General features: G+C 51.3%; 2 protein-coding genes across 5 annotated transcripts; both read left to right on the top strand.

Annotated features, from left to right (window-relative positions):
- The first annotated feature begins 331 nt into the window (after positions 1-331).
- On the top strand, positions 332-5,786 carry EBI3 (Epstein-Barr virus induced 3). Its single transcript, XM_055566645.1, has 5 exons — positions 332-521; positions 1,114-1,273; positions 2,708-2,886; positions 4,377-4,534; positions 5,301-5,786. Exons 1-5 carry the CDS (start codon positions 449-451, stop codon positions 5,451-5,453), a joined length of 723 nt encoding a protein of 240 aa, XP_055422620.1. The 5' UTR covers positions 332-448; the 3' UTR covers positions 5,454-5,786.
- Positions 5,787-7,399: 1,613 nt separating this feature from the next.
- On the top strand, positions 7,400-22,545 carry YJU2 (YJU2 splicing factor homolog). Of its 4 annotated transcripts, none has more exons than XM_055546922.1 (9): positions 7,401-8,125; positions 10,317-10,417; positions 11,796-11,940; positions 14,053-14,187; positions 14,854-15,035; positions 16,181-16,301; positions 20,088-20,229; positions 21,063-21,119; positions 21,421-22,545. In XM_055546922.1, the coding sequence occupies exons 1-9, from the start codon at positions 8,102-8,104 to the stop codon at positions 21,531-21,533; spliced, it is 1,020 nt and encodes a 339-aa protein (XP_055402897.1). In that variant the 5' UTR covers positions 7,401-8,101; the 3' UTR covers positions 21,534-22,545. The 4 variants fall into 4 exon arrangements, 3 of the variants coding, with proteins under 3 accessions (XP_055402899.1, XP_055402897.1, XP_055402898.1); XR_008702639.1 differs by having other exon boundaries at positions 7,404-8,125; positions 21,044-21,119; positions 21,421-21,480; XM_055546924.1 differs by lacking the exon at positions 21,063-21,119 and having other exon boundaries at positions 7,400-8,125; positions 22,092-22,545.
- Positions 22,546-23,513: the final 968 nt, after the last annotated feature.

Here is a 23,513-nt window from a genome sequence, read left to right as displayed (position 1 = left end):
GGGGGAGGGGTCCCCATCTCGGTGGTTGATGAGTGATCCAACATCACCCGGGTCTGTCAGTCTGTCTTGCTTAGTGCCCCCCCGCATCCCGCCTCTCTGCTGTCTCTCTCACTGTCATTACCACCCTCCCCGGGGGCTCCCCCTCCTTGCTGAAGCCGGAAGGAAGGCTCTGCTGGGAAAGGCCATGGGGTCACCACTTCTCCCTTTTGTGGCCTCCTCTCTCTGCCCCCACTTTCGGGGCCTTCCGTACCAGAAACTGGGGGTGGCCAGAGAAGGGACTGGGGGCTCCTCCTCCAGGGCCCCAGGAACTGGGCGGTGAGTCAGACAGGGAAGGGGAAGTAGGGGGCCTCCAAAGGGGGCTGGGCTTTCCCCTGGGTGGGACCCGAGTCCCCTGCCTCCCTGAGGGTGCTCCTGGCCCCAGCCCCTGAGAGCAGAGCCTGCCGGAGCCATGGCCCTGAGACTCGTCCTGGCTTTTGCCGTCAGCCTCTGGCTGGGCTGCTCACTCTGTCGCGAGACAGAAGGTATGTGTGGACCCCAGGGGTTGGAGGGAGTCCTGGCAGAGAGACACTGTCTGAGGACTGGATTGGTATGCCGCCATGGAATATTCTGGGTGGGCTGAGAGCCCACACGCCTTCTGTATGCCCACTGGTGGGAGAGAGTTACCATCCCATTGCATAGATGGGGGAAACTGAGGCACAAAGAGGCAAGTCCTACCCCAAGGGGACCAGGAAGCGGCAGCCACAGCCTGGAGGGAGGGAGGCTGGGAGAGAGAGACATTTTAACTGTATTCATTCACTTCATGTGATTCAAAACAAAACTATCACAAAGAGGGAGTTTAGGAAAGCATCTCTCTCCCACCAGAAGTCCCTACCACCCCCAGGTCCCCTCTGTGGCTCCTTCAACCTCAGTTTTCCCATCTGGAAAATGGGCTAATAGTTCTTGCCTTGGCAGGTTGTATCAAGGGATGGGAGATGATGTGAATGCCTTTCATTCATGTACTCATTCATTCTACAAACCTTTGTTAGGCACCTGCTGTGTGCCCAGCACTGGCTGGTAGCAAGATGGGGACTGGTGAGCCACAGTAAGGCTTTGACAGTTCCAGTGGATGAGAAGCTCACACTCTCCCTCTCTCTCTGGGCCACCCAGTAGCTTCCTCCCAGCCCAGGGTGCGGTGCCAGGCCTCCAGGTACCCGGTCGCCGTGGACTGCTCCTGGACCCTGCCGCCCACTCCTCCGAACTCCACCAGGCCCACATCATTCATTGCCACGTACAGGTCAGAGAGCCTGGAGGGCTTCATGGGGACTAAAACTGGGCTGACCCCTAGGATCAGGGTAGCTGAACACTTAGCGAGAACCTGAAACACTCGAAATTCTAGAGCAGCACCAACCCTTAGAACTATACTCCCTAGAATACATATTGTCAGCCATGTGTGGAGGGTAAAATTTCCTAGAAGCCCTATTTGAAAAATTTAAAAACAAAATGGTGATACTGGTTTTAATATTTTATTTAAATAATATTCAAATATTCCAAAGATGTACCATTTAATATGATTGAATATAATGTGCTTTAACATGCTTATATAGAGTTCATATATTTAAATTTATACTAATATGCACGTTCAGTCACTCAGTCATATCTGAGTTTTTGCAACCCCATGGACTGTAGCCTGCCAGGCTCCTGTGTCCATGGGATTTTCCAGCCAAGAATAATGGAGTGGGTTGCCATTTCCTTCTCCATTTATACTAGAAATTTATACTAGAAATTGATTTATTACCATGAATAGGATTACTCAAAGTATTGTTTCAACATGTCATCAAAACTTTAAAAATTAATGAGATATTGTACATTCAGTCCTGTTCTACTAAGTCATGGAAATTCCATTGATGCTTTATGTATATATATCACATTTCAATTCAGATGCTAAATGTTCACTGGAAAATATTGATCTCTAATTAGATTTCATAACATTTGTGTTTGGGAAAGTAGATTCATACACCTGAGTTGTTCTGAGAAACTTTCTCAAGCTTTCTGATAACTAGAAACTTCATGTAGATTAAGAAAGAAAGCAGAAAGTGTTAGTCACTCAGTTGTAGCCGACTCTTTGTGACCCCAGGAACTACAGCCCTCCAAGCTCCTCTATCCATGGCATTTCCCAGGCAAGAAAACTGGAGGGGGTTATCATTTCCTTCTCCAGGAGGTCCTCCCTACCCAGCAATAAAACACAGGTCTCCTGCATAGTAGGCAGATTCTTTATTATCTGAGCCACCAGGGAAACGTTCAGGTAGATTAGATAAAATAGAAGCCCCGCTCGGATGCACCAGCTGCACCTCACATCCACGCTGCAGAGGCACAACGTTTTGGATGCTGTGGGAGGTTCTGTGGATGCTGTTGAACTCCAGTCTCTAGAGTCTGAAATCTAAGGGTGCCAGAACTCTAGAGAATTGGAATCATTATTCTAGAGTCCAGAATCTGTGAACCATAGACCTGGGAATGTTGGCATTCTAGAAGGCTTTACAGCCTAGACTCTAGTACCTTCCAGTGGGGTATTCCCTCCGACCCTGGGTCACCCAAGTTCTGTGATATTGGGTTGAGGGACCCCCTAGGATCACACAGCCAAGACCGGAACCTGCTGTCCTCACGTGGAATCAGGGCACAGGTGGGCCAGCAGCAAGTGCCAGGATCCTCACAGCACCCCTTCCATGTACAGGCTCGGCGTGGCAGCTCATGGGGAAAGCTGGCCCTGCCTCCAGCCGACACCGGAAGCCACCAGCTGTGTCGTCCCTGACGTCCAGATGTTCTCCATGGTGCCCTATGTGCTCAACATCACAGCTGTCCACCCCGGCGGTGTCAGCAGCAGCTTCGTGCCCTTTGTCCCAGAGCACATCAGTGAGTAGGGGTCGAGGTGGGGGTGTGGAGGGCCCCCCACCTTCCTCCTACTGCTCCACCACAACAGGCTCACCTCCCTCCTGTCAGGATGAGATCCTGTCTATCCATACGGATTCGGTGGGATCCACTTTCACAGTTGACCAAGAATCAGCCCACTTCTCCCCCTCCGGAGCCCCTGCTTGGTCCAGCCTTCATCATCGCCCACCTGGACCGCGCGGTGGATCTCGGTCCTTCCCTCACTCCCGCCCTCACATCCATCTGTGCTTCCTGAGGCAGCCACGAGAGGGCACCTGTGAGCACTACAGTCAGGTCTCGTTGCACTGCTCACAGCCCTCCAGGGCTCCCACCTTCCTGCGGGTGAAAGCCCAAGTCCTTCTCATGGCCCACAGTGCCCTGCACGGCCTTCCCCATCCCCTCCCTGTCCTTCCCTCCTCCCCCTCTCCCCTTTGCTCACTCTGCTCCATCCACACGGGCCTCCTCACTGTTCCTCCAGCATGTCAGGCACAGTCCTGCCCCAGGGCTCTTGCACATGCTGTGCTCTCTGTGTAGACGGCTCTTCCTCCCTAGATCTGCATTTATTCCCTCACCTCCTATAGGTCTCAACTCAGATGTCATCTCCTCAGTGAATCCTCCCCTGAGCACTTTTTTTTTTAATTGCAAACCATCACACATTGTTAGTGGTTGCTAGAAAACAGTCTGGCAGACCCTCAAAAAGTTAAAGATAAATTACTGAGTAATCCAGAAATTTCAGTCCTTAGGTATATATCTAAAAGATATGAAAGCACAAAAACTTGTACATGAATGTTCATAGCAGCGTTATCTGTAAAGCAGAAGCAACACAAATGCTCATTAACTGATGAATGGATTCTCAAAATGTGTCCATCCACACCCTGGAATATTATTCAGCCATAAAAAGCAGAGAAGCCCAGACACTCACTACCATGTGGACGGACCCTGAGAACACGATGCTCAGTGAGAGAAGCAGACACGGAAGGACACACACGGTGTGATTCCACTGATGGGAAACGTGCAGAGCAGGCCGATCCAGAGACACAGGGCGTGGGTTCCTGGTTGTCAGGGTCTAGGGAGTGAGGAATGGAGGGTGACTGCTAATATTGTCAGAATTTCTTTGAGGGGTGATGGAATGTTCTGGGTTAAACAGTGGTGATGGTCACACAACACTCTGAATATATGAAAACGACAACCGTACACTTTAAAAGAATGAGTTCTCTGGTGTGTAAATTGTGTCTCAAAGAATATTGCAGCCCACTCCCCTCCCTGCACTCCTGAACTCTCGTCCTTCCCCTTTATGACCTTCAGATTTGCCTCTTGCCTGTTGTCTTCTGCCTGAAGGGACTGGGCTCCAAGAGGACAGGGCTACTGTGTCCCAACGTCCAGAACATCGCCATGCACTCAATAATATTTATCATTTGGTTGAATGAATGAATGAATGTCCCCTCTGCTGACCCTGCCTCCTGCTTGTCCATCAGTCAAACCGGATCCTCCAGAAGGCGTGCGCCTGAGCTCTCTCCCTGGGCAGCGGCTGTGGGTGCAATGGGAGCCCCCCCGGACCTGGCCCTTCCCGGAGATCTTCTCCCTCAAGTACCGGATCCGCTACAAGCGTCACGGGGCTGCCCGCTTCCGTCAGGTGAGGACGAGGGTGGTGGTTCCTGGGTAGAGGGAAGAGGATGTGTAAATGTGCACTGGGGTCTTGGTCACAGCTTAGGGTGCTGGTGTGTGACATAAAGGCAGCCCAGGGACTTCCCTGGTGATCCAGTCGCTAAGACTCTGAGCTTGCAATGCAGGGGGCCCAGGGTTCAATCCCTGATCAGGGGACTAGATCCCACATGCTGCAATTAAGAGTTTGCATGCTCTAACTAAGATTCAGCACAGCCAAAATAAATAAATATTTCTTTAAAAAGGCAGCCCAGCAGTTCCACTCCTGAGCATCCACCTGAAAAAATATTTGTTCAGGATCTTGAACAAATAGTTGTACATGAATGTTCACAGCAGCATTACTCACAATGGCCATAAGGAGGAGACAATGTCAGGGCCCTCAACAGATGATGGGTCCACAATGTGTGGTCCGTCCATTCATGGGAACATCACTCAGCCGTGAACAAGAGTGAGTGATGGAAAAAGGGATTGGTGGGGGTGTGCACTCAGGGTGGGTTGGTTTGTATATGAAAGGCGTGCTCCTGGTTGACCAAGAACTGCCTGACCCTGGAGGGGTAGTCCTTCTCTGCTCAGCAAGATGTTGAAGGTGGCCAAAGGCGTGCAGGGGGCCGCAGAGGGCATGCTGCTTAGAATGGACATCGGTGCCTGAGTCCCAGAGCAACAGCCTGAGCAGGGGAACAGAAGGCTTGATCAGAGTATCCTCATTCCCACTGACCCAGCCTTGCTTCTGCTCTCAGGTGGGGCCAATTGAAGCCACATCCTTCACCCTCAAGGCTGTGAGGCCTCAAGCCAAGTACTGCGTCCAGGTGGCCGCTCAGGATCTCACCGACTACGGGGAATGGAGTGCCTGGAGTCTCCCTGCTGCTGCCTCTATGACCCTGGGCAAGTAGCACGGGCTCCCTGCACCCCTGAAGAGGGGCCATGCCCTTGACATCCACCTAAGGGTGAATGGGACCTATCCAGTCTGGGTTCTCCACTGTCGAGTTGCTGGGCAATCTTGGACAAGTGACTTTGCCTCTCTGAGCCTCAGTTTGTCAATCTGTGAAATGGGAATGTGTTCCCTCCTGCCTTTGACAGAGTGCAATGCTTTGAGAACTGTGAATATGAGATTTTTTAATTAATTAGAAAGGATCATGGGAGGGAGGTTCAGGATTGGGAACACGTGTACACTCGTGGCGGATTCATGTTGATCTATGGCAAAACCAATACAATATTGTAAAGTAATTAGCCTCTAATTAAATAAATTTAAATTAAAAAAAAAAAAAAGAAAGGATCAGTGTGACTGGAATTGGGACTCTTCCTTCCTTCAACAGATCCACATGAGCCCCAGGGAGGAGAAACAGATCAGGACACACACACTGAGTCCCCACTCCCACACGTGGAATCAGGGCGGGACCAGAGGAAGAAACGGGGCTGGGGAAGGCAGAGTAGGGGTGATCTGGGTGCTGCCTGGGATGGAATGATGGGACCTGTTCAGTTCAGCAGTTTGCTTCACACACCTACTCAAAAGCTGCCCAGAGAGACTTCCCTGGTGGTCCAGTGGTTAAGAATCTGCCTTGCAATGCAGCGGGGACATGGGTTCCATCCCTGGTGAGAACTAAGATCCCACATGCCTCAGAGCAACTAAACCCAAGTGCTGCAACTACTGAGCCCATGCACCACAATTAGAGAATTCCTGCACCACAAGGAAAGATCCCACATGACGCAGCAAATATCCCTCATGGCACAATTAAGACCTGATGCAGCCAAATAGATACATTTTTTTAAAAAGCTGCCCAGATGTGAGCCGTACTGGAGGTGGCCATAAGTTTATCTGGGATGATTTATCTGAGGAGGGGGCCGCACAGCCAGGCTCTGAAGGCTTTTTCTCAGTCCAGGAACTTCTCTGTACATTTCACTCAAGGCTCTCAATTCAAAGGTCACCTCCTCCAAGAAGCCTTCCCTGACCACCTCAGCTATGGCAAAGACTAAAGACCCCTCCCCCAAAGATATCCATGTCCTTGCTCCCAGAACCTTTGAATATGGTACCTTACATGGCAAAAAGGGCTTTGCAGCTGTGATTAATTTAACAGAATTGAGGATCCTTAACGTTTGAGGATCTTTCACTGAGTTAATGAAAATGAAGTAGAGTTATACTGGATTATCCAGGGGGCTGCAAGATAATCACAAGTGTCCTTATTGATGGGAAGCAGGAAGGTCAGAGGGAGACAGAGAAGGTGATGTGACAGTGGTGGCAGAGATCAGAGTGATGCAGGACCACCAGCCATGGAATTCTGGCAGCATCTGGAAGCTGGAAAAGACAAGGAAATGGATTCTCTTCTGGAGCCTGCAGAAGGAACCAGCCCTGCCACCCATTCCAGACTTCTCATCTCCAAAACTGTAATAAATGTTTTAAAGTAATGACCTTAAGGACTTCCCTGGTGGTAAAGTGGATAGAAATCGCCTGCAGATACAGGAGACACAGTTTTGACACCCTGGTCTTGGAAGATCCCACATGCTGCGGGGCAACTAAACCCGAGCACCACAACTACTGAGCCTGTGCTCTAGACCCTTGGAGCCACAACTACTGAAGCCCATGGACCAGAGAGCCCATGCTCCGCAACAAGAGAAGCCATCACAATGAGAGAGCCTGGCACCACAACTAGAGAAAGCCAGCACAGCTATGAAGACCCGGCACAAACAAAAAATAATTTAAAAAATTGAGCCTGTGGTACTTTGTTACAACAGTTATAGGACACTCATACATCTCAAGCAGCACCTTCTCATAACTTACCATATGTCACCCTGTTTTATTGTCTTTGGATCACTGACCGGGACCCGACTGGGTTTTTTGGTGTGTTTATTGCCAGTCAGTCCCACCAGACAGTGATCTCCATGAGGACAGAAATCTTGTTCTGCGATGTGCCCCAAAGACTGAGTACATCTTTGACACAGAACAAACATGTGTAAAAGGAAAGAAGGAAGTGAGAGCAGGAACGTCCTCTTTAGAAGGACAACGCAGAAGCAAACCATGGAGTGGACATCTGGGAGCCAGTGCATGTAGCGGGAGGTAGATTTGAAGCCTGGTCTTTGAGTCTCTACCGGTGATTCAAGATAAACTTGGGTGGGGCCCGTGAGAACTGTCCCAGTCCCCAGGTGAGGGCTAGGGACACAGGAACGACGTGTAGGGTCTACAGGGTAAGCGCTCAACACTGAGTTCTTTATTTGTTGAATAAAAGAACTATAGGGGATGTCGCTACCAGCAGCCACGCCCCCTGACGACCTCTAGGGGGCGAAGCGCCTCAGGACTTCAAATCCAGAACGACCCCGGAACCTTTGTGGCACATTGATGAGGTTGCCACTGCGGAGGGAAGACAGATGGACTCGAATGCTGACAGGCGGGGATCAGAACCAATGAAAAAGGCAAGGCATGTACACTGCAGCCAATGATAGCGGCTGAAGGAGGTGACGGAAGCGGAAATATAAAGAGTCGGGGAAGTTCGACAAGCACCGAGCATAGTCAGTACACTTGTGCTCGTGAAAACAGTAGGAGGCGAAGATGTCGGAGCGAAAAGTTTTAAACGTAAGTGTTCGGCGACTAGGGTTTTCGGCCTGGGGTGAGACGTCTCGGAGCTCGGGTCGAGGGGGGCTACGTATACCCTCCTATTAGAACCTTTGTCTTCTCCAACGGCCTTCCGTTGGGCGGGGCTCTCTAGACTCCTCCCAATCACTTTCAGTGGAGGGTGGGCCTTCGCTAAGCCTCGAGGCTGGAGTGTACCCAGTCACCTGTGTGGGCGGAGCTTAGGCTGTTTACCCAATCACTTCTGATTGGATTTTTAAGGGGATTATCGTATAGGTCTCTTGGGGGCGGAGGTTCCTTAGCTCTGTGTTCTTCGCGTTTACACCCTCGTCTTCTGGAGGCATGCCGCTGTTAAGTCCCGCCCCGCTTGGGGTTCTAGCCCAGCGTGTTCCTTGGAGGGATTAGGCTTTGCTAACCTCTCTTGCTCTGCTGGAAGGGGATCCTTCCAATTGCATCAACTAATCCCAGTTCTGTTGGGGAAGACTGGGAGTCTTGGGGTGTGGAGCTGGTTTCGGGAAGGCAGGGTTCAGCTTCTGGAGAAGAGCGCTCCGGAATTCTGAGTCCCTGTTCCCCACTGTCCAGGAAGGAGTGTGCTCCCGGGAAGGGGGTTGAGCTCCCCAGCCTGGGAGTGTGTAAACCCAGGATGTCAGGACGAAGTAGAGAACAGACCTCCAGACTGATGGCTCGGAGCCCAGGTTTTCGAGGTCAGGTTGATGCCCCTTACTGTGATTCAGTGCTCTAATGTTTTAAACACCTATATTTGGACTCCAACCCCAGCCAGCCCCAGTGCAATGTGTTGGACTTCGCGTCCAAGAAGGTCCTTCCATCCTGAGGATCCAACTGAGAGGCCAGTTGTTTCCATAACTTACTGGTAGATACTTCTGTCCCAGGCACTGCTTGAAGTGTCATATTCATCAAATCTTCTCAGGTGGACAGGTTATGCCATCTTTAGATGAGGAAACTGAGACCCAGAGAGGTTATGTGATAGCCAGAGAGTAGAGTAGTCAAACTCAAGATACTCCCTCCCCCAGCTCTGGAACTCTAATCACTATACCACAGTTTCCTGAATCATGTCCCTGGTTCTGAATCCTGGCTCTGCTCTTCACCTTGTGTGATCCTGAGTAGCTGAAACCTCCAGAACTCAGCTTCCTCCTCTGTGAAATGGGCACATTTCTTTCTCTATTTAATAAAGTCTTTGCAAAAGTTCCATGAGTCAGGGGACATCAAACTCTCTGTGTAGTACCTGGGGCTCCCCCGCTCGCTCAGCAGTAAAGAATTCCCCTGCTGTGCAGGTGATGCTGATTTGATCCCTGAATGGGGAAGATCCCCTGGAGAAGGAAATGGCAACCCACTCCAGTATTCTTGCCTGGGAAATCCTACGCACAGAGTAACCTTTTGGGCTACGGTCCATGGGGTCACAAAGAACCGGACCAGACTGAGCAACTAAACAACAACAATGTAGTGCCTGGCACGTAGGAAGTGTTCAGAACGCAACGTGCTTTATTTTTGGATTATCATATGTAGTTCTTTTTTCCATAATCCAAGCTCTCCTTCCCTACATCTCTCATCTCAGGCTCCTATGCAGAAAGAGTTAATACTGCAGGCCTGAGGCTGCTGCCCTAGATAGAAAGGCCGGCTTGCAATGCTGGACTTTGGCTGGCTTCTGGGAACTTGAATTTCAGGATGGTTCTCACCGTTCACAGAAAAGAATGGCTCCCTGTGCTTAAACTGTTTGTATAAACAGTGTGATTTGTGCTGAGCATCTGCTCCTCTCCCGGAGTCGGGAATCGTATGCACTGGGCAGATGTGCCTGTACGACCAGCCGCTAGTGAAAACCCTGGGTGCTGGGTCCCCCTGAGCTCCCCTGGGAGACATTTCACATGTGTTGTCACAATATATCACTGGGGGAATTGACTTCATCAGGAGAAAACCCTGGGAGTTTGTACCTGGTCTCCCTGGGCCCTGCCTCATGCACCTTGTTGCCTTTGCTGGTTTTCCTCTGTGTCCTTTTGCTATTGATGAATAGTAGCCATGAGTACAAGTGTGTGAGCCTCCTAGGAGTTCTCTCATCAACACACTGAACCTGGGGGCGGTATTAGGGACCCAGACGCAGCTCCCCAGAGCCCCTTCCCTCTGCCTCTGGCCTCCCTTGCACCTGAAAGCAGCTCCTCTGACACTGCCTTCCTCCCCACAGAAATATTACCCCCCTGACTTTGACCCATCGAAGATTCCCAAGCTCAAGCTGCCCAAAGATCGGCAGTATGTGGTGCGGCTGATGGCCCCCTTCAACATGAGGTGAGTGACCCCTCAGGGCCCCTGCACTGGTTGTGGTGGACAGACCCCATGCCCGGCATCCACAGGAAGCAGCCTGTCCCCAGACCTCAGACCAGGTCACCAGTCCTGGCTCAGACATGAGCCCAGTAAGCGGGTGACCTGTCTTTCCTCCCGTTGAGAATCCATCTCCCTGACTGCTCAGAGCTCCCACCCGGTGCCTGAGAGCTCAGTCTTTGGTAGTAGAAGCATGAGTGTGAGACGGAGTCCTGTACACACATTCACTTCCTCCAGCAGCCCTGTCTGAACCTGCCTCAGGACCTTTGCACAGGCTGTTCCCTCTGCCTGGCATACACTTCCCTCTGCTCTCACATGGCCGGCTCTTTTCCACCCTCCAAGGCTTGGCTTAAATTTCATCCCCTCAGAACAACCCTCCTGATCCCCCACCCAACCCCATCTATGCTTCCCTCCTCTGCCACTAGTCCCCAGACCTCGTCCTTTGTACTGTCTTGTAATTACCATACCTCACCAATTCCCAGCCCCACAGTTCTTCACATCTTTGCACATCTGAAATGAGGTGGTAACCAAAGCCACCTTTGTTAGTGAAGTTCAGCACGTGTTTACGTATTACTGATCTGCTTGTCTTCTCTTTCTCCTTCATGCATTTGTTTTTATTCAGCCGTCATTTATTGGGTACTGCTGAATGCCAGGGACACTGGGGGATCAAGACTTGACCCCAAGAGTCCTAGTCTGGTGAGGAGTAGAGATAATAAACAAGTGCTCTGGCATATTCATGAAAAGCATTTGTGGGACACAGATTGTCACAAGAGAGTGACTGGATGGTGGTGGGGAAGGGTGGAGGGGGCTTTGCTGGGTGATTAGGGAAATATCAGAACAAATACCAGTGGAACTAGAATCTAAGGGTTGGGGGATGTCACAGGCTATGGGAATTGCAATGGTGAAGGCCCACAGGTGGGACTGAGCTGGGGTGTTTGTAGGAACAGCCAGGAGGCCAGCACACTGGGCCTGGGGAGCACAGGGGCTGAGCAGGAGGGGCTGAGGGAGGTCAGAGTGCCAGGGCTCTGCCTCACTTCATGTGGCATCCCCCCGAGGGAATCCTCCCTCTGGAGGTCAGGATGCCCCATGAACACCAGTCTGGCTTCTGGGAGTGGGCGACAGGCAAGTCTCACCTAGCTTTGGTCGTCTGGTTGCTTTCCAAGAAGACAGGCAGATACTAGTGAGAAGAATATGCCGGCTAAGGGGAAGCCTTACCTATTTCTTGGTAGGGAGGGAGCTCCCCGTCCCCGGAGGTATGCAAGTGGTTATCTGCCAGAATGCTCAAGGGTCCCACCGGCAAGAACCAGGGCACCGAGGTGACTTGAGTCCCTGTCCCTCCCCACAGATGTAAGACATGTGGAGAATACATCTACAAGGGCAAGAAGTTCAATGCTCGCAAAGAAACAGTGCAGAATGAGTCCTACCTGGGCCTGCCCATTTTCCGCTTCTACATCAAGTGCACGCGCTGCCTGGCAGAGATCACCTTCAAGGTAAGCAGCCACCCAGCCCGGTCCCTCCTCCACTGGGGGGTCACCACTCCTGTCCCCTCCCTCCAGGGAAATCCCATTTCACCTTCTCCCCAGGAAACAGCAGAAGTTCAAGGAGCAGTTAACAGGAGTGTTATTTATAAAGGCAGAAAACCAAGAAGCAACCTAGATGTATAGTAACAAGGTTTGATGGACAGGCTACTGCACATTGGAAATTTTCATGGCTAATAGTAGTCATATTTTTACTTTCATTGTCATCCTAAGGGTGGTATTAAGAACTTGAGGGACTTCCCTGGTGGTCCAGTGGCTAAAACTCCAAGCTTCCAATGCAGGGGGCCTGGATTCCATCCCTGGTCAGGGAACTAGATCCCATATGCTGCAACTAAGAGTTTGCATGCTACAACTAAAGGGTTAAAAAAAAAAGAATTTGGGAAAGAGACGAAGAAAACTTAGTTTTCTCTCCTCATACTTCTGTGCTGTTTGAGTATTTTTTTGCCAAAAGACTTTTTTCTTCCGTTAAAACATTTGATTTTATTAAAATAACCAAAAATACATTATGTTTTGTTTACTTTTTAAACACGGTTTTATGAGATATGACTTATATGCCATACAAATCATTGTTTTAAAATGTATAATTCAGTGGGTTTTAGTATGTTCCTAATGTGCTAAGTTGCGTCCTCTAATTCCAGGACATTCTCATCACCCCCACATTAACCTCCATCCCCTCCCCCAGCTCCTGGCAATCACGAATACACTCTGTGTCTCTGGTTTGTCTGTCTGGACATTTCCTATCAAAGAATCACACACTGTGTGGCCCTTTGTTCAAGAATATTGTAGCAAGTATCAGTGCCTCTCTCCTCTTTAAAGCTGAGTAATATTCCACTGTGTGGCTGGATCACATTTTGTTTGTCTACTCATTAGCTAATAGAGAGTTAGGTTGTCTCCAGAAAAAATGTTTTCTTTACCTACGTTGTGAAGTATGTATATATTTAGATATTAATGAATACACATTAGTTTTTTCAAGTTTAGAAAAGCTGTGGCAGAATGTTATAAATTGGCTTTTCTAATGAAGAATTTCAGCTGATGAAATAACTAGGATCACATATGTATGTTTGTGTGTCTGTGAGCATGTGGTGAAAACAGAAGTCCAGCAGTACTGTAAGGTAGACACTGGAAAATTTCCCAGCCAGTCACCAGGCATAGAAACGCTTATAACAGTTTCCTGTATGGTTTTCAAAAAAATGTGCTCTAGATACACGTGCACACAAGGATCACTCTCCTCCTTGGTCTTTCTTTTAAACAGTAAATATCTTATTTTGGAGTAGTTTCGGATTCATAGAGAGGTTGCAGAGATAGCAGAGTTCCCATCTGCCCCTCACCGTCTTCCCCTCCTGTTAACATCTTCCATTTCCACTTTGTATCTGCCACAATAAGAAACCAACACTGAATTGTTAGATTGTTACTTTTAACCAAATTCCAGACATGACACAGATTCAATTTTTCCACTAATGTCACCTTTCTGTTCCAGAGTCTAATCTAGGATACCATGTTATGTATTGCTTCTCTGTTTTATAAACACAAATAGGACCATGCTTTATACGTAGTCGATGTGTAATTTATAATCAGAGGAAGGTCAAGTGCACATGTGCGCACATACATACAGAAAGGATTTGTGCAGGGACTTCTATGGTGGATCAGTGGTTAAGAGTCTGTACTTCTCACTGCACAGAGCATGGATTCGTTCCTTGGTCAGGGAATAAAGATCCTGCATGTGATGCCATGTGGGGAAAACATTAAAAGAAAAAAAGATTTGTGCAGAGACCTAGAAACTTATTTGCAAACATGTGGAGGGTGAAGGTCAGCAGAGGGACAGTGGGCAGGTGGAGAAGGATCTGAAAATCCATGCTAGGAAGTTCAGCGATTCTGTGAAAGGGGTAGGAGCACTGGAAACAAAGAACTGTACTCGCTAAAGCAATAAGACAGGAAAGAGAAAGAATCAGTGTTAAAAGGCATGAAACAGGGAAAGAAGGTGTTGCAGGCTGCTAGCCACTGTTCAGCAGAAGCTTTTAATGCTCAGAGACATAGGAGCTGACGTCTGCCCATCCTTCCTCCCAGACAGACCCTGAAAACACAGACTACACCATGGAGCATGGAGCCACGAGGAACTTCCAGGCTGAGAAGCTCCTGGAGGAGGAGGAGAAGAGGGTGCAGAAGGAGCGGGAGGACGAGGAGCTGAACAACCCCATGAAGGTGAGTCAGGCACCGCCTGTGCCCGTGCATGCATGTGTGTGTGTGAGTGTGTGTGTGTGCCTGCCTGTGTGTGGGTGCTGATGGAGTCGATTCCCCCTCCTGCTTAACCCCCCAGGCAGGGTGTTGGGGTGGGGAGAATGGTCAGTAGAATTCTAAGATGTCCCCAAGACCCCCGCCTCCTAGTCACACGTGCTATGTAGTCCCAGGGCTGTGTATACAAGGATCTTACTCCCATGATCAAGTTAAGATTAAACTACGGCCCAGATGACCTCACGAAAGGGGGATTGCCCAGAATGGGCCTGACCTATCACCTGAGTCCCTTAACCTGGGTCTAGAGTCTAAGACGGAGGGAGTCTTTTTTTTTTTTTTTAACTTATATTATTTTTATTTAGTGACGGAGCCAGGCTGGAAGTCCAGGCCACCTGGTTCCAGTACTGACTAGCCACATGGTCTCGGGCGATCTCTTCCCCTTCCCCAAGCCTCAGTGTTCTGAGCCATGAAGTGGGTATAGCCAAGGGACCAGGCGCTGTGGATCCAGGGCCTGGGGTTGGGGGTTCCTTCCCTTGCCCATGGTGATGCCCTAAGGTCAGGCAGGCCATGCGGGGTGGCAGAGGGGGTTGAGTCGCAGCGCCCTTAGCCCCACGTCTGTGCCCCGGTCCCCACCAGGTGCTGGAGAACAGAACTAAGGACTCCAAGCTGGAGATGGAGGTCCTGGAGAACCTGCAAGAGCTCAAAGACCTGAACCAGCGGCAGGCCCACGTAGACTTCGAGGCCATGCTGCGGCAGCACCGCCTGTCAGAGGAGGAGCGGCAGAGGCAGGAGCAGGAGGAGGATGAGCGGGAGATGGCGTGAGTGGGACACGGGCCAGAGGGGGCCGGGGGTGCCCACCCACCTCCCAGCCTGTGCAGTGCCCTTCCCTCTGCGTGGAATCTCCCTTCCCGATCTTTGCATGGCTCCCATCTCGGGGAGGCCTTCCCCATATCCCACTCCCCATCTTGTTTTCTCTCTTGTGGCATCTGTGTTAGGGTCCCCAGGACCACCCCCAGGTTCAGTGGTTAATTAGAATGAAAAGTTACAGGGAAAAATCAACAGCAGGAAAAGGCATGGGGCAGGGTTGGGGGATTGGGCACAAAATTTCAGTCTTCTGCCTGTCATGAGATGGGCTTAATTCCCCCAAAATGAGACGTGATGGTGTGAATGAGGCATGGTCCCTGGGGAGGCCCAGCCTGGGGTTCTCACTGGGGGCCAGTCACGCAGGCACCTGCCCAGCTTGGCCGAGCCCCCAGACCCCAGGAGGACAGTGCACCCCTTGTTTGCCCAGATAGTGTTGGGGCAGGGAGCCTCCCATCAGTAGCGGGAGCCCCAGGGTCCAGGTCCAGTTGCCCCTGAGGGCTGGCCTGGCAAGCCAGCCTTTCTCAGCCTTTCTGTCCATGCTTCTGCTGGGCACCTCCCACTTTCTGGAACCTTCTTGCTGATTCACCCCTTTCCTGATGTCTTCTGTCCTTCCTCACCTAAAATCTGAACAGGGACTCAGTTTGGCTTCTGCATGCAGGGCCTGGAAGGGGGTTGGGCACAGAGTAGGTGGACAGCCAGTGCCGTTGGGTTGGCAGCTCAGTGAGACCGGGATTAGCAGTGAGAGGAGTCTGCACTCACTGAGCCCGTTTTGGATATGGGCATTGTTCTGAGTTTGAGTTTTGACCCACCATTGTGGTCGAGGGAACTGGGGTGTGAGGAGCTGTACACACAGCCCTGACTGAGGTCCCCCAGTTGGGGTTCAAATCGAGACAGGCTGGTTCCAGCCTCCGAGTGCTTAACCACCCCACTGGGTTCAGTGGACAAAGAACTTTTTTTTTTTTTAAGATATTTGTGCACCCCCATTCCCCACTCAGTGAGGCTAGGCAATTAAAGCCAGGTGCCTTATTGTGGGGCGGAGGGTCCTGGTCACTGTTCCCCCAAAAAAGCATGTCCCCAAGTTCCACGTTCCTTCCTGCAGGGCGCTAGTGGAGGAATCAAGGAAAAGAAGACTCCTTGAAGACTCTGACTCAGAGGAGGACACCACCCCCACCCAGCCCCAGCCAGCCCTCCGGCCCAACCCCACTGCCATCCTGGACGAGGTGAGTGGGGCCACCCGCATTCCCACGTGCTCTCAGGTGAAGCAGGGACAGGGCAAGCCAGGGCTTGGCTTAACTTTGTCTTGAAGGGCCACAGACAGCCCAGGCCATAGTGCTCAACACCATTGTCATAGCGCTAAACAGCCGTGGATCGGGTACGAATAAGTAGGCGTGGCCATGTGCCAGTAAAACTTTATTTACAGAGACAGGTTGCAGCCCTCCAGGACTGTAAGGTTTTCTTTTTATTTCTATTATTTTTTTTATTGGAGTATGATTACTGTACAGTGTTGTGTTAACTTCTGCTGCACAACAGCGTGAATCAGCTATATGTATACGTGTATCCCTTCACTCCCATCCCGCCCCTCATACAGCACCAGGATGAGCTCCCTGTGTTACATAGCAGCTTCCCACTAGCTATCCATTTTACACGTGGTAGTGTATATACGTCAGTGCCTCTCTCCCAACTCGACCCACTCTCTCCTTTGCCTTGTGCCCCCAAGTCTGTTCTCTATGTCTGCCACTCTATTCCTGCCCTGCAAATCCAGGGCTGTAGTTTTCCACCCCTTCTCCAGCTGCAGAAACAAGGAGACTCGCTGGATTTAGAGACCTCAGGCAGATGTTGATTTCTCAGGCACTTAACGGTCCTGAGCTGGACTCCCGAGCAACCCTGTTCCATGCAGTCATTTCAGGGATCCAAGGCTCCTCGCTTCTCCTAGTTCTGCCCTGTCCTGGAGCATGGCTGCCAGCATTGTGGTCACAGTTGGCTCAGAGCACCCTGGGGTTCCGGCTACGGGAAGGTGGAGGGGGTGTGGAGGAGCACCCGCCAGTGCGTGGAGGCCCAGGTTCAGATGCCACCCACACCCACTCCCCTGGAATGTGGAGTCCCAGTGGCTGGACTAGTCATGTGGCTGCCTTGAACTGCAAGGGAGGCTGGGAGCTGCCCGTGCTATTATTAGCAGAAAGAAGGGAAAAAGAGGGTTGCAGGGGTTGGGGGTAGGGGGTTGTCTAGCATTTTTCACCACAGCTGTCTTATCCAAGGTGATTGAGGCCACTCTGGTTAATCGGGGCTTAAAATGGGAAATAGTAAATAATGCAGAGACCCCAGAAACTTTATTATAACTCAGAACATGTTCCCAGTCTGTATTAGTTAAATACCAGTCCAGCCACTGGACAGGACCCAAAGTAACAGCAGTCTCAACTGCATAGAAGTTACTTTTCTATCAAATAACAGTTGTACATGGCCGTGCTAAACAGGGAAGGTGGACCCTGGTGTCTGGGGCATCCTCCACCTCAATGTCCTGCCATCCCCAGGATGATGCCCTCAATGCAGGGCAGCTCGAGCTGGCCAGTGGGAAGGGCTTGGGACAGGGAGGACATTAAGGGTAACAATACCTTTGGTTGAGCAGATCCTTCTTCTCACACCCCATTGGTCAGAACTGAACCACCTGCCCACATCCTGATGCAAAGGGGTCTGGGAAATGTAGTCTTTCATGGGGGCAGCCATGTTCAAGCCATGAATTCTGAAGAGGATGTGTTTGGGGGTCATGCACTCTCACTTGTCAACCTTTTGATGTAGAACCAAGATATTTTCTTTGAGGCTGCATCCCCTGATCAGAATTCTCTCTCTGTCTTTCTTGCAAAATCCACCCTCAGAATTCACCTAAAATTTCCTCTTTGTTTATTTCTTTCAAGTGGAATAAGAGATTGAAAGTTCTTTCAAAGCAATATGGCCTTGTATGATTTCCCCCCCCTCCCCGTCTTTTCTTTTAAGTCTATTTTATTATTTTATTTTGGCAGCACTACACAGCATGTGAGATCTTAGTTCCCCCACCAGGGATTGAACCTGCGCCCCCTGCAGTGGAAACATGAAGTCCTAACCACTGGTCCACCAGGGCATTCCCTCCCCCTAGTCTTTTGTTGTTGCTGCTGTTTATTTATTTATTTTTGGCCCCCCTGGGTCTTCAATGCTGCAAGCGGACTTTGTCTAGTTGTGGCCAGTGGGGTGTACTCTAGTTTCAGTGCAAGGTCTTCTCATTACTGTGGCTTCTCTTCTTTTGGAGCACAGGCCCGAGGACGCATGAGCTAAGTAGTTGTGGTGTGCGGGCTTAGTTGTCCCTTGAGATGAGAGATATTCCCAGACCTAGGATCGAATCTGTTTTCTCTGCATTGGCAGGCAGATTCTTGACCCATGGACCATCAGGGAAGTCCTCCCCCTGATGACCCAGTGGTTAAGCTAGGTTACTATAGTCTTAGATAACTATTAAGTCTTTTCTGGTTATCTTGCTTGTAGGTAATTTGATAGTGGACTTTCTTGTTTTGTTATGCATTACACAGATTTCACCGTAACTTTACAGAAGAATCTGTCTTTCCACCCCTCTGTCCCCTGGGTTTAGTTTAATGGGAACCCGTGATGATGTTTGACAAAAGGTGAAGGACAGAAATGAATTCCAGCAGTCAGTTCAGTGGTGCCAGATGAGCAAGCTTCGGCTGGGACTGCCAGTCTCTCTGTTACCCCAGTGGACAGCACCTGTCCTGGTCACCACACAGGGTGAATGCAGTGTGACCACTGTGTCCTCCTCCTCCCCCTGCCCCCACCCCAGCTGTGCCAGCCCCCTCAGATGGGCCAGGCTCAGTCCACCTCACGATCTCGCTTGCTGACTTCTCCGTGTCTGACTTCAGCACCAGGTTCCTCCCCTGACCACCTGATCGACAGCAGCTGTCCCCTTCCCCCACCCCCACGCTGTCACATCACCCTGACTTCTTTCTTTCCCATCACTGATTAAGACGATGGTGTCCGGGGACTTCTTGGAGGTCCAGTGGTTAAGACTCCATGTTCCCAGTGCAGGGGGCATGTTTTCAATCCCTGGTCAGGAAGCTAGATCCCACATGCCGCACAACCGACAAAACAAAGATGATCGTGGTTGTCCTGACCATCTACTTGCTCGTCCACCCTCTCTCCTCCCCAGATGGTGAGCTCTGTGAAGGCAACCCCCTGCCGTTGTGCTCCCCCTGCACCCCCAACCCCAACGGGGCCTCTTGCTTCTAGTGGTTTCCAGTTCCTGTATTTAAACATCAAACATAAAAGGGATCCTTTCTGATAAGACTGAAGAGCTGGATGTGGACTGAGCCCCCTTCTGCCTCCCCCTAACTAGTTCCCTCCCCCTCACTAGGCACCAGGGAGGTGCCTGCATCCCTCTTCATTCCCTCAAATATGTCGATTGAGCACCTGCTACAGACAAGATCGGGTATGTTCAGGGTGGTATGGCTGTAGACTGAGCTCCTGCTACAGACTCAGCAGTGAACAGGCAGGACCCCGCAGCGACTGGGGAGGCTGCTAATAAAGCAGTGGAGGCACTGTAGACACAGACGTGCAGCTTTCACTCGAGCTGGAACTGAGAGGAGAGGCGTCTCAGGGTTGCCGATACTTGAGATGGGTACTGAAGAATGAGTAGTTCACCAAGTGATCTCAAAACAAAGCGGGTGTTCCAGGTGGAGGGAACGTTGTGGGTACAGATGTGGAGGTGAGCAATCTCGGTGTATGTGATTTAGGAAGTGTAAGGGTAGGGTGTAAGGGATAGAAAATTGGCAGAGGCCTTGAGTACCAAGCTTAGGGCAATGGGGAGCCACAGAGGAGTTTAGAGCAGGGGGGAGAGGGCTAGTCAGCACCACAGCGGGAGTGGGGCTGGTAAAGATCCTGGCTCAGCTGGGGACTGAGAGCAGGGAGGCCAGAAGAGGGACAGATCGGAGACAAATCACCCAGTCGCATCCTGCATCCCCTACCCCTGGCAGACCCCGAAAGCCAAGAGGAAGGCAGAGAGCTGGGAGCGCAGTGTGGGTACCCTTGGCAACAGGCCCCAGCTGTCGGGCCTGGTTGTGAAGAAAACAGGCCTGGACACCAGCATCCTGCGAGGAAGAGCCCCACCCCTCCCAGGTAAGTTGTCCCTTAGCTGCATGCAGTGCCTCGGGCAGCCACCGGGTGGTGCTGTTCTGTTGAGAGGGGCGGCAGGGTGAGGTGTGTCCCCAACTAGGGTTGAGGCTAGAAGGGCTGTTTTAATTTTTTGTTTTAATTAAGAGGAGCAAGCTGTTGTTTAGTCGCTAAGTCGTGTCTGACTCTTTCACGACCCCATGGACGTAGCCTGACAGGCTCCTCTGTCCATGGATTTCCAAGGCAAGAATACTGAAGTGGGTTGCCATTTCCTTCTCCAGGGGCTCTTCCTTACCCAGGTATCGAACCCACATTTCCTGCTTGGCAGGCAGATTTTTTACCACTGAGGCACCAGGGAAGCCCAAAAGGAGCAAGTGTTCGCTTTTAAAACCCCATTCAGAGGCCTGTAGGATAAATTGTCTGATCTCATGGCTGCCCATACCCCATACATGGACAGTGGCCCCAGCCTCTCAGGTTGAGTCCTGCGCATCCACATCTTGGCTGTTGTGTCACTGATGCTGTGTGTGGCCCCCGGGCCCTAGGGAGGAGGAGAATTAGGGTGAGGTGGGCCCTGTGAGGTGGAAAGAGCAGGACCCCCCATGCCTCCATGTGCTTGTCCCATGGCCTCGGTCCAGGGCCCTCACCCCTGCCCTGGGCCTGAGCTTCCTGTCCTGGAAGATGCTAGTGATAACAGGATCAGCCTCATGGGTCCTCAGAAGGTTTGGGGCCGGTTCTCTGAGATGCTCCCAAGTCAGGCACCTGCAGTAGATCCTGGCACCCAGCGAGCCTTACAGATGTGTGACCATGTTTATCGAAACAGTTACTACTCCATTTGTCAGATGAGGAGACTGAGGCCCAGAGAGGTGGAGCCACTTGCCCAGAACCATATAGCTGGGGTAAGTGGTGGAACCAAGGTCCTCCCCTCTTCATCACCATGGTACTTGGCTTCACTTGGGACCTGGAGCATTTCTATTTTCTGCACCCCCAGCAGGGCGCCTGTGTCCACCCGGGTCCAATTTCAGAAGTGGAGCTGCTGGGTTAAGGGGTGTGCGGGTTTAAACTGTGATGGGTCTGCCAGATACTCTCCAGAAAGGCTGCACACAAGCAGTTATGGCTGGTCCTGTTCTCTGGCCTCCCCCAGGCTCAGCCTGCCTGCAACTGTCCCAAGGTGACTACTAGCTCTTGCCTCTCCCCCAGGTGCAATGAAGAACGGTCAGGCAGCTGGCCCAGCGCCCCAGACGCCCGGCACGTCCTCCCTGAGCCAGCTGGGTGTGTATTCTGACAGTGAGGACAGCAGCGGCAGCAACTGAGGCCCCCCTGCCCTTCCCTGGTCAAGGTCACACAGCCAGCTGCAGCCATGGTCCAGGCCAGAGGCCTTGGAACCAAGCAGAATCACAGCTGGACAAGCGTGAATGCCCTCAGGCCGGCAGGGCAAGTGAGGACTACAGCTGAGGGACTCAGTTTTCTTCCTGTCCCACCGCCCTCTGGAGCTCAGGTCCCCAGGTCACACTGCAACATCCTGGAGCAGCTTCAAGGTCATCTCTGTGACAGTCCTGAGAGGCCAGCCATGCTTTAGGCACACGCTGGGCCCACCCATCACCCCGGCTGGGCTCCATCCCTTTCCACCACAGAACCATCTGGAACCAATGGAAAGAACCTGCTGATGGCCTGGGCACCTTCTCTCTGTCAGTGTCTGAGAAGGGGATGTCAGAAGCACGCAGCCTAGCCAGTCCTGGACCCCTGCCTCTCAGAAACCACCAGCTAATAAATGCTCATTATTTCATAGGCTTAGTTTGGGGCTGATTTGTAGAAAGCTGATAAAGTCAGGAGATCAGCGAGTCTGACTGCAAACCTCCTGTTCTTTCAAGGTTGCTGGATTCCACCTCATAATCCCCTCTGACTGCAGCGTTTTCTGGTTGAAGGTCCTGTGCCCCCACCAGACACTTCCGCAGGCTGTGCATACAATGCGTGCTCTGTCACTTCAGGCATGTCCAACTCTTTGTGGCTGTGGACTGTGGCCCGCCAGGCTCCTCTGTCCATGGGATTCTCCAGGCAAGAATACTGGAGTGGGTTGCCATGCCCTCCTCCAGGGGATCTTCCTGACCCAGGGATCGAACCTGAGTCTCCTGTGGCTCCTGAGTTGCAGGCGGGTTCTTTACCACTAGAGCCACCTGGGAAGCCCCCTCACAATCTAATGAATCTCCATCTCCTCTCTCCCGCCCTTCTTGGGGTCAGTGACATCAGCCCTTCTCTCACACACACACATACATATAGGCTTTCATTCAGCATTTGAATAAAGAGGCTTTGTGCTTTGCAGTGTCAGAGTTTGTGGGATGAGACCCCCCACCCCCCCGCCACATCGGGGATCTGCTTTCCTACAACGATTTCCCTGCTTGGGGATTGTATAGAGAGGTGAACCAGGGTCCCTTTAGGGCTTCCAATGGGGGCTCAGGGGCTTCACATCAAGGCTCTGAGGCTGCAAAGACAGCCAGGGAGGCATGGTTCCCAAGCCCTGACAGTGGGGGTTGGGGCAGGCCCACCACGCTGGCAGCTAGTAAGAACTGGTGCCTCGAGCACCTCTGTTCCCAGTTCTGCACTCAACAGCGTGGTGTTTATGGCCTAACGTTGGCCGCCTCAGGAGCGTTTACACCGTGGAAATCGGCAGAGGCTGCAGGAGCCGGTTGTGAAGCCCGGCTGGCACACCACTGCCCGTCTCCCCAAGCTCAGCATCCTGCTGTCAGTGCCTGAGATGTAGGCCTTTGAGAGGCTCTGGGTAAAACAAATCATCCAGGGACTTCTGCGGTGGTCCAGTGTTAGCACTCGGTACTTTCACTGCTGAGGGCCTGGGTTCAATCTCTGGTTGGGGAAATAAGATCCCATAAACTGCGCAGTGTGACCAAAATTAAAAAATAAAATAGAAAAAAATGAATAAGTCATCTAGCTTAAGTAGTTGTGAAAAGATAGTGGGTTGGGAGCTCTCTGGCTCATTTTTTTAAATTTATTTATTTGGGTGCATCAGGTCTTGGTTGTGGTGTGTGAGCTTAGTTGCCCTGTGGCATGTGGGATCTTAGCTCCCCAACCAGGGATCAGACCCTCATACCCTACATTGGAAGGCAGATTCTTAACCACTGGACTACCAGGGAAATTCCTCATTTTGATTCTTTCAGACTTTGTGGAACTCCCATTGCTCTCAATTCACTGCAGTTTTTGCCATGTATGTGCACCGTCCATTACTATTATTTACTTAGTATTATTGTTAACCTAACTTTATCCTAAAACATAGGTCGCCA

This window comes from Bubalus kerabau, chromosome 1 (genome assembly GCF_029407905.1).
Source record: "Bubalus kerabau isolate K-KA32 ecotype Philippines breed swamp buffalo chromosome 1, PCC_UOA_SB_1v2, whole genome shotgun sequence".
In the NCBI taxonomy this organism is placed as follows: Eukaryota; Metazoa; Chordata; class Mammalia; order Artiodactyla; family Bovidae; genus Bubalus; species Bubalus kerabau.
This window is presented reverse-complemented; position numbering and strand designations above follow the sequence as displayed.